This window comes from Canariomyces notabilis (genome assembly GCF_033297395.1).
Source record: "Canariomyces notabilis strain CBS 508.74 unplaced genomic scaffold N656scaffold_7, whole genome shotgun sequence".
Taxonomy (NCBI): Eukaryota; Fungi; Ascomycota; class Sordariomycetes; order Sordariales; family Chaetomiaceae; genus Canariomyces; species Canariomyces notabilis.
In genome coordinates, this window is record NW_027041829.1 from 864,801 (window position 1) to 878,005 (window position 13,205).

A 13,205-nucleotide genomic window follows, 5' to 3' on the forward strand; every position below is an offset into this window, starting at 1 on the left:
CAAGTTCCTGAGCATTGAAGGTCCATGGTGAGACCCACTTGACATTCGGTACGTACTGTTCCGTCAGATCAACAACAACCCGCAATAACGTTACGGCAATTCCCAGTGCAGATCGTTGATCAATGTAGGCTGTTGAATCTAGCAAAAAGTTAAGGATGATCAAAGAAGCAAGAATAGCATTTTAGTTTGGAAAGAGCCCCATTCTGTGCCCAAAACGGCCAAACAATTCTTCCCTTGGAAACATCGCCCGATGCGGATTCTTAGGCGCAAGTGCTAATCAAGGCAAGTGCTCCCTGCAATAACTTTTGGCCCGGTTGAAAGTTTGGGGAATGAAATTCTGTATCATCAAAAATCCTATCCAACTCGCTCTAATGTACGGTAGGTAGACAAAATAGGTACACAAACCCAGCACAATGCCTCCGTAAAATGTACATTCTACCCCTTACAAGCTTTGACAGCCCCCTCGTCAGCCAAGCCGAGAGAACCCATTAAACAGATCCCCAACCAAAGAGAAACAACAAAAGAAGAACCCTCTCACAGCAAGAAAACCGCCAGCGCGCCCAGAGCAAACATCACCATCCCGCTCCCCGCAGCCTTCGCCGCGCCGGCAATAACAACAGGCGTCTTGGTGGTGGTGGAGCTCGGGCGGGCCGTGACGATCTCGACGGGGGGCACCGCGCCCGTGCCCGTGGCCTTGGTCGGCACCGGCACCGGCACCGGCGCTGTACCGTTGTTGTTGGGGAGACCGCTGCTGAAGGGCGGCTTACCACCACCGCCAGACGAGGGCGACGCCGACGAGGACGCCGACGGCGGAGTCCCAACACCACCAGTGCCAGTAGCAGTAGTGGTACCGGTAGGAGGCTTGGACACGACCGCGGTGGTCATCGCACTGCTAGACGACAGGGTGCTCTTGGACCCAGTGGGCACCACCACGCCACCGGTCGGGGTCATGGTGCCAGGAGTTACGGGGCAGACGGTGGTGCCCACCGACACGACGGTCGAGGTCAGCAGGCCGGGGCAGTTGGTCGTTACCGAGGGCGGGCAGCGGGTCACGGTGTACAGAGAGGTGGAGTAGATGGTGGATGTGGTCCATTGGCCCTCGCCGCCCTCGCCGCCGTTTCCGTTGCCGGGCTTGGGAGTGACAGTGGCGGTTGCGATGGGCTGGGTTTCCTTGCCAGTCGAAGTCACCGGGCAGACGGTGGTGCCGATGGCGATGACCGAGGTGACCACCTTGGCCGGGCAGTTTGTCACGGTCGGCGCGCACGACGTGACCGTCATGACTGATGTCGTGAAGATGGTCGAGGTCGTGTACTCTGGGGCGGAGGTCGTCGCGCCGGGGAGGCTGTCGGTGGCCGTCGCGTTAGGAAAGCGTACTGTCCCCGTAGAGTTGGAAAAGCCGGTAGTGGCGGTCGAGAGGGGGACGCTAGTACCGGTGTGCGTCGGCGATGTGGTGAAGTCGTCATCGGGACAGTCGGTCTCTGTCTCGGTCTCTGAAGCCGAGGTAGCTGTCGTGGTGGTCGAGGGGACAGTCGTCGTGGGCAGCTCGGAGCTTGGGCTTCCAGTCTCCGTCTCTGAGGCGTCAGTCGACGAGGGAGCACTGGTCTTCTCTGTGCTCGAAGGGGTAGCATCCTCGGTGGTTGAAGGGATAACCTCATCGGTAGTGGACGGGGTAGCATCCTCCGTGCTCGAGGGGGTAGTCGCCTCCGTGGTCGTCGTTGTCAAATCGGTTGTCGTGCCAGACGCACTCGTGCTGGTGCTGGTGCTGGTGCTGGTGCTGGTGCTCGTGCTGGTGCTGGTGCTCGTGCTGGTGCTAGTGCTGGGTGCCGTCACCTCCTCGAGCTGGTACACGCTGATACCCCGGACCTTCCAATACGTGTCCTTGTAGGCCTCCGGGTGCCACTGCACGTACGTGTAGCACTCGGCGACACCCGTTGAGCCGGCGCAGGTCTCGGGCCACAGGTTGCCGGCAGCATCACCGCAGAAGTTGATGTTGAGGACCAGGCGCAGGTTGTTAAAGTTCTTCTTGACGTCGCACGACGGGCTGACGGCGGCAAAGCTGGGTCGCCCCCAGTTTTCTGGGTTGGGTTTCCCGCTGGTCACATCAGCGGGAACGCTGCCATGGGCCCAGCTCCAGATCCGAATGCGGTCTTCCTGCCACTCGGTAGCGTCTAAGATAATCAAGCATTAGTAGCTGTATTGACGATACCGCCTCACGTACTTGTACGAGAGCCACTCACAGACACCGCCTTGCGGGTTCGACCAGAGTCCGTTGCTCTCGTCGACAGCGCAGCCCGTATTTCCGGGCTGGTTGGGCGCATCCATCCAACAGTCGGCATACCGCAAGGGGCTGGTGAAGTCGGCCTGCGAGACCTTGCAGATACCCGTGTTCAATGGCGAATCGGTGTGGAGCACGATCTTGTTCCCCTCATTCAAATTCCACCCCTCGAAGATGTCGATTTCGCCGTCCCGAGGCCACTCGGGGCCAACCATCCAGAAAGCCGGCCATGCACCACATGCCTTTGCAGGGAAGTGGGAAAAGTCTGCGATGAAGAGGCCCGAGTTGTAAGTGCTGACACTCTCAAGCCTGACACTGCTCCGTCCGTCCTGGTCGTTGCCCGAGGCCTGGACACCGATCTTCACGTCCTCACTGCCAGTCTCGACAAGACCAAGACGGGTCGAGTCGTCCTTGTTTCTGTACTGGACGAAGCCCCTGTTGGGATCGGGCGAGCTGAAGAAGCTGAACTTGTCAAAGAAGTTGGACGGCGTGTATGACTCCTTGAGCTGATACGCCTTCTCCTGAGCAACAACACCAGAAGTATAAGCCAGGGCAGCGGCACCCAGCCGAACTAGAGACGGAGCCATCACCGGATTTACCGTCTCGGTATATATGAAGATGAAAGAATGACAAGGCCAACAGAGTTGGAAAGAGTGATTCGACGTGCGATACGTCAGAGGACGAGCAAACGAATGCTCTGGTTTATGTGCTGTAGAAGCTGTACGGACGGCTGGCTGAGGCAAGCATCGAGCAGAAGAGAAAGGAGACGCTCCACGATAGGGGCGTCCCCTTCCCTTTTACAGTCAGGGGAGACGACAGGCCATGGCAAGGATTGTGTGAGGGTTCCCACCATTGCGAGACTGTATGGACAGCATTCCAGGGCTGCCAGGGGATAGGATGTCGTGTCGTGGTACGAGGATCCACAGGATCACTTCTTTGCTTTGCGAGCCTATCGCTAAAGGAGCGTATTCCTAGTTGGGGATCAATAGTTGTCCGGTTGGCGGCTCCAGACACCCAGAGTCGTATCGGTCTAGCGCTCAACCCCGAACCGGGTTGCTTCCTCGTCCGTCCGTCTGCACAACAGTTGGCAGTTGGCAGTTGGCAGGACGGGACAAGCAGGGGTAGTGGAGCCTGTTAGAGATTCAATGAGGCGAACCCACAAGGCCACACAATTCCCGGGGTCCAGACTTTTCCATGCTGTAAAGTTTTGCTAGCCAACCAACCATTGGGAATGAGGAAATCTTTCAAGGTCGTTCACAGTACAGTACCTTGGTATGAACATCCTCGGAAAGTGAGCATATCACTAACTCCTATGCATCTAGAGGATAGCATGACTGATTCAGGGCACTGGCCGTAGTCGACCTCCCCTGACTTTGACGATGAACTCGGCCCCCAAGCGGGATTTCTGCAAGCACACAGAGTTGTGATATCCAATGGAGCAGCGGCTTATAATGTTGTTAGCCTCTCAACCCATACACAAGATCTTTGCAGCGCACACACAGACACAGAGTCGTGTCCACTCCCTCATAGGCTGTGGGTCATTCAGGGGCACAATGCAGGAACAGAGCCGTTAAAGCGAGCAGCGCCACACATCCCGTGGGGCAACATCGCAAGGGCATTTCATATCTTGGTGAACATACTGTACACAAGAAATGAGGGGCATTACTGTGCAAGCCTGGCGAGTTAGGCATTCGATGCAATGCGTTAGGCGAGGAGATTTCCTTTCGATTGTGAACATACCGTACGAACGTGTTGTCTTCGAGATTTGCAACAACGCCCCAGTACGTTTTCGAGAATGACAAAGAAGGTGTGGAGACGGCCCGAGGAAAGCTTAGATTCGCCATCGCACTTCAGCCCGCCTGGTCTAGATTGCCGATCACCAAGACATGACCTAATAATTGCCAATTGCCTGAACTACACGTCGAGACGTCCCGTGCAAGTTCACTACAGTATATGTACTGCGAAAAACGAATGGATCAATGGAAGCATGAACGGGTAGAAAGAGAGAAAGAACCGCTTTCTTCCCATCTGTTGCAATCTATTGCAGTTGCCAGGGGAAGCTAGGATCGAGCTAGGTGGCCTTGCTAAGTCAATACAAGAGATCCATCGGAAGGTTCGGATGGCATGTGAACGCCGTGGCTGCGCCTTCCAGGCACTCCACGCTAATATCGTCTCTGCTCCATATGCTACAACAGACTTCGCAGTCTCCATCTTAGCTCCATGCGTAATAAGGTAGGTGATATCCATTTCAACAACCAACTGGCACCAACAATCATGCTGTCTGTTCATCCATTGTCCGCTTTCTGCCTACTACACCGTCCTATGTACAATACATCCAAGCGTACTACTAATTCTACCTTCTTAGTCAATGACAAACTCGCTCCGCTTCAACAGTCTCTTCTCCAACGCCACCCTCCGCTGCCGTTTTCTAAAGCACCAGCTGACAACTGCCAGGGCCACAATCGAAGGGATCCCAATGGCAACCCCCAACCCAACAGCCAGCGGTTTGCTCACGCCCGATGCGTTGTCGCTCTGGTAATCCACCAACGTTGGTTGCTGACCCTCGCAACGAACCATCTTAGCCTCTGTAATGCGACAGCAGGAGCTGTATGTAGAAAGCCACGTACCGGAGAATTCTCGCCATCAGAGGGAGTTACCGCAATCCCGGGATCCGATATGTTAAAGAACGGTGATTTCGCCAGCAGCGGCGAGCCGCCTCCACTCCAAGACGACGGCCTCAGCTCGAGCTGATACAGCCCGCCGGGAATCCACCGGAGCGGATAAGGGGTGTTCTCCCAAAGGTATGACGACCCGTTGGCAGTAGCTGACAGTAATCATGATCTTTTTAGCCGTCGCTTCTACCGTGGCATACCAGAGGGCTAGTTGCATCAAGATGACAAAGAGAAAGTCTGTGAGTCGGGAGTCGGTTTGATTATATCCCCCACACTTGCCTGAGACAAACACGCGCGCAGGGTTGTGGGAAAGAATGCCAGACATACTTGTGATATTCACCCGGTACGCATTCGCCCCGTAGCCTTCGTCGCCGCTCCTCTCAATCAGCTGCGCCGTGATGCACAGTGGGTAGTGCTGAGACGCCACGCCCTCCCACGCTAACCGGACACTCGACCCGCTTGTGATGGCGTCGAACGGGTTGGTGAATTTCGTTGTGCTGGACGACGGGCTGGCTGTAAACGCTGCGGATCCTCCTGCTACGAGAATCCACCCGACCAGACCCATGAGGTTCATCTTTGCGTTGGCAAACTATTGGGCGGGAGTTGCCGCATGTTGTACCAACGTCAGGGAGGACCGTCGTAGGGAGTGACTGCGAGTGTGGTAAAGTTGGCGGTCAAGATTCACGTTTCTCCGGGCCGCTGGGTTATCAACCCTCGAGCGAGGCACTAATTATAAGTACGAAGGGTAGCAGTGGACGGCAAGATTTCCACGAGGTTGCAATGGACCCTTATTGAAGCACGATGCCGTATTCTCGGGGTCTAAGCGTACCAAGCTGGTGCAACGGCGACGTGTTGCTCAAGAACAAACGAGGAGGCCCCGCGATCATGAGAGACGAGATAAAGGGGTCCTGCTGCATTTTCCCTCGAGACTGCCATGTCGTCTACAGCTCTGCGGTGGTCGATCCATGAAGCTGCGTCCACTCAATATTATAAAGTAAAGGCGCCTCTCGGAGCTGGATATTAGGGTAAATTAGGGTAGATAGCGTTCCGCGATATTGCCGGCCACTGACAGCACGAGGAGCTCCGATGCTAGCCTATTTATCCAGCAACGTCGATTTTACTGCTCTGGTCATCAGACCCGGTCGCCCAGACCGAATCGAGTCTCTTTGGGCATGCACGGCACGTCTGGGGACAGGATCTAGCGGACACTGCGAGCAGCCCTGGTCCCCGACTTGCAGAGGTGCGCAGTCTGAGGCGAGTTCGGCGATCTGCAGTTGATAAAGAATCCTCCCGGCTCTCAGCCCGGGTTTTGGGACGGGACTAGACGTCCAGTAGCACATGAACGGCTCGCAGATGCGAGACCAGACGTCTATCTACCTGCCACGAGCTCGTACTACTCTACCTACCCGGGACCGAGTTGCTGACATGCAGCAGACCACAAGACGCCATCGACTCGCCGGGCCCAATGACTCAATAGCACATTGGCAACGTGGATGCCAAGAGAGCCCAGCGAGGGTGACCTCGCAGCAATTCCCTTGAGAGATGAGGAGCCTCAAGGGCGGTCAGAGTGTTTTCCTGCTTTTGAGGGCGGCTTAGCCGTGCAAGAAGGTCGCACAGATGAATGCTGCGGTGAACCCGTTAGCTACAGCCCTGTGAGGTTTTGTGCTACCTGAGTGGACACAGCGGGAGCGAGGCTGATTCAGCAACCACATATGCGGTGTCGTGGGTGAATGAAGACCAGTGGTGGAATAGGTGAGGCAGACGATGGTACTATTAGCATCAACGGACGAAATACTTAAAGTAGGAGCGACTACCCACCGGTTCATGTTCGTTGACTGGCAGTGCACGATCATCCACGGCATCCATCTCAGCCCTCATACCCGAGCATCAACTCTCCAGCCTCGAGTCCTGTCCACACCACCAAAGCCTTGACTGAGGGGTTATTTCTTTTCAGAAGCCGCAGCAGCACCATGTTCACCTCGGTTCCCGTCCGCTCAACCAGCCGGCTTCCTCCGGGAATCCGGTGCTGGTACGGCAAGAGAGGCACCGGGTTCGCCAAGACCTGCCGCGAGGTCTCCTGTCGCAGGAAAGCCCCCGCCCGCGACGAGCAGCCGTTCTCGGAACGACTGGCCTCTTTGCCTTCGCGGCTTTCACCTTCGGCTGACATGGCTCACTGACTTGTCGAGTTCCTCGAGTCGTTGGGGATGAAGGGGAGGGGAGCAGACAGACCGGGCATGTCCACTTCTCGTCCAATCAAGCACACAACATGCAGTACCTATATCGGCATGATCTCATGGCAATGGCACTGTGGACAGTGGCATTTGTACCTCAAATCATGGAAAACTGCCCGACCAGCAGCGGGGAGACGGAAAAAAGGGGAAAGGGAAGGGGAAGGGGAAGGGGGATGGTCTGCTGGTCTCACTCTGCTTGGACGGTTGTTTGGCTTGGGGAGCACAGGGGCACGCGCATAAGAGAGCCATCTGGAGCATCGCCAGCGGTTATGATGCACCCCTCAGACTCCGGCGACTGCTTGTCGACAACCTCAACGACATCGTCTCCGACTCTCATCGGATCTTTCACTCGGCCCTTTGTCTCTCTGTGTTCAGCCGGGGTATTGACGCCGGTCTTACGTGTTTCAATCCTGATGTTTTAGATTCTCAAACGGTTCAGCACCTGCTCATTTTCTTTAAGGGCTGCCGGTAGCTACTAGGGTGTCTTCTGAGGGGAAGGCCGCCTTTTCCGAGTCGTTTGTTCATGTCACATAATAGATTGGATTTAGACTTCATGCCAGCACAGTCGCATTGGCTGTGAATGCCAAGATACTACTTATGGCACGAGGCCCGGGAGATTTCGGATTGCTGTACTCGTTGTTGACTTGGTGTCGTTGTGGATGGCCGCATGCAAGGCAGCGGTGCAGATACAGGTAAAGTAGGCTCAGCTCTAAACGAGACCGTGACGAGTAGGTAATGTAATCTACGGGCGCTTTAAGGTACAGACACAGGACATGAAATTCTTGGATATTTTGTACTTATTGGTTCTCTGAACGGAGACGACGGGAATATCAGTGAAAGTTATGCTACATTTGAAGCTCACCATGGCTCGCAGCAGTGGCATCGATATTGCATTTACGGATTATTTTCCAGATTGAGATGGCGAAAAACATTTGCAAGCAGGGTACTCGTCCTGGATCCGGATAAAGCTGCATCGTGTGGGATAAGTTAGGTGAGTTCGAACAGGCAATAGAAGGACTGAAGCCAGGCGTCATGGTCATACTATGTACCGTCCTACATGCATCTCTACCGTTAGTACCTTGGTCTCATTACCATTCACCGGGACATCCAGCCTCAATGCAAAAGGGGCATCATTGACAACACAGTGAAGCCCAGTTAACCAAACCAGTGACCTATGAGCCGTAGTCTGGTGGCATGTTGTCATTGACCCCTCCTCACTTCATGGATTTCAATGTCGAGGTTCAGACTACAATGTTAGAGACTTTACCCTCTATTTGCTAGGTAAGTTCTTATAGATATGCCGTTTGATGTTTCTCGACGTGGTTGGAAAGTAAACAGTCAGAAAAGAACATGGCATGAATCAGAAGGTTCAGTTTCCTCCCCTGGGGCGAGACGGCCTCCGTTGGGCACGGCAATCACCATCTGTCCACCACCAATATTTCAAGATTTGAAAGCGCAGTCCAATGATCTGATCACTAGTCTTATGAGAGTAAGTAGGGTTCTATTTCAGTAGTGCTGAACTAACATGAAATGCAATGTGAACTCATACGTCTAATGCGAGAGCTACTAGTACCTTAATAGTTACCTGGGTAAGGTAGCTGGCAACTTAACTAAATGAGCTTTTGATATATTGAGTATTGTACCTGCTCGACATGATAGGCAGAGTCTTCCTGCCATAAATCAAGCTTATTCCCGAAATCTACCTCTAGTTCAACTTACTAGTATCAGGCCCCTTGGTGAAAAGAGTACACTTCTTTCCGCCCCCCTTTTCTTTTCCTGTTACCTACAGTGATTATGGGGGATATAGCTTGATCACTACTGCATAGTAGGATATTTCTCGTATGAGCCTATTTGTAGAGACCCTTTCCGTATCCCGTCACCGAACGTGTACGTTTATCAGCATCAAGGAGGCACCCAAGCATACCGCCACCCAGGCATCACCTTACAGGAAAGTACTATGCTTGTCAGATTTCCCTTCATGGCAATATAGTATAGCACCTAGGTGTACCACCTGTCCTGCTGGTCTCTACAGAAAATGGAGGCTTACTCAGCCCCGGAATAAGTCCGTCCATGGAACCCACCAGGTAGTTCTACCGCCTGTCAGCACACAGTTCCTCTTAAAACTGATAATACCTAGTCGGTTGATAACTAGTAGTTAGTATCATGATCAGGGTTCTTGGAGGAAACTGGTAGCCCATACGTGTTTGCAAGTCAGCATCATTCGTCATCGGCTTAATCTACCTTGACCACTCATGTTCGCCATCCCTTAACTACAGTACCACGATACTAAGTTTGATGCTGGTGGAATCCTGATGTCACCAGCGGTTGGGGTTTATTCTAGCTTCATTCACTTTTCATTCTCAACGTTTGTCGATACAGTGACCACGACAGAGACCCTTGATCGTCCGAGTCTGCTGCCCAAGCCAGGGCGGCCAGTCATAACGTGGAAGCAACTTGAGCGCTCTTTGAACTAGTACTATATAAACTGAATTCATGCTGCTGTCATACGAACTCGGTTCCTTTCGATCTGTGGCAAGAGTAAAAAAAATGAAAAAGCCCTCAAGGTTTGGTATATCAGCTCGTCAACTGAATCCATCATGAGGCAGAAGCCCAAAGCAGCCTGACAACAAACTCCAAACAGATGAACCAACCCCAAAGTCCGCCATTTACATGCACAGATCCCATTCCTCTAACAAATCAACCTGCCACCATCATGCTTGAGCAGAGCCTAAGTCCTCATCCTGCCGTGTCAATTAGATAGTAGTGGTGGGTGGCGATGCGGCGAACCCGATAGAACGGGGTGCATAAGAAAGGGCATGAATGCAAGGCGATGTGCATGCATGCTGCGTGCGCGCTCACTCATCAGCACGGGCTCGCCCAATCTGGATCCCGCAAGACTAGGTAGCGGCGGGCTACTTGTACCCATCCCACGCAGCAATCCCCCCAAACAAACTCCGTGTCTGATGATTCATTCCAACCCCGACATCCTAATATATTCCCGGCGGCGAGAAGAAAGACGGCAAGACCCACAGCCTGAGGGAGAGAGAGCTCGCCATCTCCAGGTAACCTTCATCTGCTTCGCAGCCGGTCTGGTGCTACTCATCCCACTGCCGGTTCCATCAATTTCCCGCATTTCCAACCTCACCGCATCAGGCATCCGCGGCTTGCGAAATTGCGAACTGGGCCGCAAGAGTGGCAAGAGGCGGCGTTGTGTTGGTTCCTCTTCCCAGGCGGCTGAACCTGGCTTCTCAGTCGTAGGTGAATTGGGCTTGGTAGCCTTGCCGCTGCTGCTTGTGTGGGTGGTGAACTGCTTGCGGAGAAGATCGTGGACCCAGGTTGTTATTCCGGCAAACGTCAAGTTGGTAGGGAGAAGATGAAAATATCCGACGAAATGTCCCGATGCCTTGTTGTCATCCTGAACGGATAGTTCGTTATTTTTTCACAGTGCATACCCGGTGTTCACGTCGCTATAGGTAAACATGTCTAGGTCTAGCCCAAGGCCTGTGCCGAGCTCGATGCTGTGAGGGTCGCTGTAGGCTACATCAACGTGCTGGGGGTAACCGTGGTCCTTGAGCTGTGAAGCTTTGAGCGCCACGTATTCGGCGTGAAGCTCGGCGTATGCCTGGCTGAGCACATCGTTCCGTTGCTTGGCATCATTGAGCATCTGTTCGAGATCTTTTATCCTCTGGTCCTTCCGTTCGCGGTAAGCTCTCTGAGAAGCACGGTTCTGTGCTCTCCGCCGCTTTGTAAAAGGAACAGTGTTAGCAATTCTGAACGGGATCCGGACCGAATTCTGGAACTGCTTATGATTGGCAGCCGAGAGTGTTACTAGAGCAGTGTATGTATGTACGTACAGATAAAACAGCGGGAGGGGCATTCTTGTAGCGGTTTTCCCGCTTCCTCTTGGCGGCGGGTTTCTGCTGTTCCGTGGTTTGCGGCGAGCCCGTCTCCTCCTGCTCGGGACTCGGATACGCACTAGGGAGACTGCTGCTGAAGTCTGCCGCTGAAGTCACGTCATACTACGGCCGACTATCAGCATTTGTCCATTCTTTTTTCTAGTTAGGAGCCGAAGAACTCACTGCCGACAAGTCAGGGCTCAGTGACCCAGAACCGTAGTACTCTTGGTCCCCGTACACATAATCTGTAGGCGAAGACATGTCGGAAAGATTCCTGATATTCCCCATGGCCTTGTTTGGCAAAGAGTTGATATACACGAGTGAGTTCAATCGTTGGCAGCTGACGGCAGCGTTGTCAAGTCGATGTATCAACAAGGAGTGGCTACTGTTTCTGATGATGAGAATATGGAAAGGGGTGAGACAGGGCAGGGCCATGCCTGACGCCGGGAGCCCATTATTATATTCACGAACAGGGCTCCTGCTAGGTACACATCTTTCATCTTGGGCCTTTGGATGGAAGGCTGTAGGGCGAGGCGAGGTTGCACCCCCAGCGGAGGTGTGGAACAGGCACAGGGGCTTACCTTCGAGGCTAGACGGGGTTAGGAGCTGTAACTTCTTCTGTAAGTCGTTCTCGATGGGCTTGCATGGATGCCGGGGTCCTGCAGTGCAGGGGTACGTATCTCGACTTGCAGCAGGACACAATTTGGAGGATACGTTCCCCTACCGCCCTTTGCGTTCTCATCCGCAGCTTGCCGAGGCACATCGATGGTATTTTGTAAACTGGCTGCGGGATGGAATGTTTAGCAGAGACGGAATGCCGATCGTCGGAATCGAAACTGGTCGTGCTGGAAGTCCTCGGAGCTGCAGTCTGAATGATTGAGTATTCTACAGGAGTTCCGTGGGCGGTTCAGAGAATGACTCCAAGAATAAACTGCATTGCTCATTTTTGCTAGGTCTCGCGTTACTCTGGATGGTGCCGGTCCGATGCTTTGAGGTCCGGAAGGGGCGCGAAAACCGGTCGCTTTGAATCGTCTTTAAAGCCCCGTGCCGACTGCCGACACTCGAGATCATAACCTGGAAGGGAAAGCGTTTCATCGAGTGATGAGTAAACAAGAATGAGACATCAACACAGCTCTGAGAGCCAGGAAAATAGTTTACCACGACGCTGGATGGCCACAGCCACAAGTTGGCAGGCCTTCACTTCGAGAGTGAGACGCGCGCCTGTATTCTTAGGTTCATCGTGAGCAGGCGCTACGAATACCTTGACCGAACCTCAGGCCTTCGGAGATTCCCTGTTAGGCTGACAAAAACATCGGCCTCGGTCAGAGGTTACAATGAAGCGAGATGCACCACACCGATCAGGTCAGGTTTTTTTTTGGTAGCGTTTCCGTCATCTGATACCGGCCACTGGGTATACGAACAACCCAGTCGCGGTTCGGTATTTCGGCTCTTGTCGATCAGGTGCCCAACCTGCCGCTCAATGGCGCTTGCTGTGATTCTAATCTGGAATATTACTCGATGCGTGAAGCCACTTCTGTAACTGGCTCTATACTGGGTCCATCTTCGCTTGGAATGTTGAATCCTTTGGGTGCAAAGCGACTTACCCCTATCAGCGGGGATATCAGATCGTTAAGGGGCTTGGCGAGAAACGGCCTGAGGCTGGATCATTGGAGGGCTTGTGCCTAAGGTAGATGAACATAAACCTCGAACAGGCTCGTTTAGCGATTTCGGATGACGATTTCATGGTAGAGTTGGAATGAAAGTACCTCAGTTTCTTATCACTACCAGGTACGGTAGGTAGGTAGAAGTCAGCTGCCTCCCAGGCATTGGACGAGATCCAGGGCCCTGTGTGGCAAGCGCGATCTGCTTCGTGAAATGGAACCTGAGGGGGTTTAGGTGTGTGGGGCAACTGCGTATATGTACAGAACATACACGTGTAAAAAGGCAGTGCCCCGCAAACCCCCAAGTACCGTTCCTACGGCGATCTATCCCGTTTCCGATGGTGCAGAACTCAAGATCCTCGCAAGACGAGAATGGAGATGCCGACTCCATGTGTTTTTCATAACAGGAGCGTACATACACTTCTGAAGGCAGCCTCGTTAAACAATGTCCCCATTTGTCAGTGCTTCCA

The 13,205-nt window shown here is 53.5% G+C and overlaps 5 protein-coding genes across 5 annotated transcripts; 2 read left to right on the forward strand and 3 right to left on the reverse strand.

Annotated features, from left to right (window-relative positions):
* Nucleotides 1-1,839: 1,839 nt before the first annotated feature.
* On the reverse strand, nucleotides 1,840-2,862 carry N656DRAFT_706928 (glycoside hydrolase family 16 protein; the record flags this gene model as incomplete). Its single annotated transcript, XM_064811389.1, has 2 exons — nucleotides 1,840-2,168; nucleotides 2,238-2,862. Coding segments are annotated over 2 exons (954 nt in total), but the record flags the coding sequence as incomplete, so codon positions are not given.
* Nucleotides 2,863-4,377: 1,515 nt separating this feature from the next.
* N656DRAFT_607949 (uncharacterized protein) lies at nucleotides 4,378-5,781 on the reverse strand. Its single transcript, XM_064810279.1, has 3 exons — nucleotides 5,275-5,781; nucleotides 4,903-5,099; nucleotides 4,378-4,831 (listed from the first exon to the last, which is right to left on the reverse strand). Exons 1-3 carry the CDS (start codon nucleotides 5,519-5,521, stop codon nucleotides 4,637-4,639), a joined length of 639 nt encoding a protein of 212 aa, XP_064671519.1. The 5' UTR covers nucleotides 5,522-5,781; the 3' UTR covers nucleotides 4,378-4,636.
* A 4,042-nt stretch (nucleotides 5,782-9,823) lies between these two features.
* On the forward strand, nucleotides 9,824-10,865 carry N656DRAFT_608566 (uncharacterized protein). Its single transcript, XM_064810284.1, has one exon. It carries the CDS (start codon nucleotides 9,995-9,997, stop codon nucleotides 10,553-10,555), a length of 561 nt encoding a protein of 186 aa, XP_064671520.1. The 5' UTR covers nucleotides 9,824-9,994; the 3' UTR covers nucleotides 10,556-10,865.
* On the reverse strand, nucleotides 10,587-11,758 carry N656DRAFT_608370 (uncharacterized protein). Its single transcript, XM_064810282.1, has 4 exons — nucleotides 11,656-11,758; nucleotides 11,313-11,414; nucleotides 11,033-11,181; nucleotides 10,587-10,920 (listed from the first exon to the last, which is right to left on the reverse strand). The coding sequence occupies exons 2-4, from the start codon at nucleotides 11,314-11,316 to the stop codon at nucleotides 10,618-10,620; spliced, it is 456 nt and encodes a 151-aa protein (XP_064671521.1). The 5' UTR covers nucleotides 11,317-11,414; nucleotides 11,656-11,758; the 3' UTR covers nucleotides 10,587-10,617.
* On the forward strand, nucleotides 11,182-12,325 carry N656DRAFT_608470 (uncharacterized protein). The gene has a single exon (XM_064810283.1). The coding sequence runs from the start codon at nucleotides 11,334-11,336 to the stop codon at nucleotides 11,952-11,954; it is 621 nt and encodes a 206-aa protein (XP_064671522.1). The 5' UTR covers nucleotides 11,182-11,333; the 3' UTR covers nucleotides 11,955-12,325.
* Nucleotides 12,326-13,205: the final 880 nt, after the last annotated feature.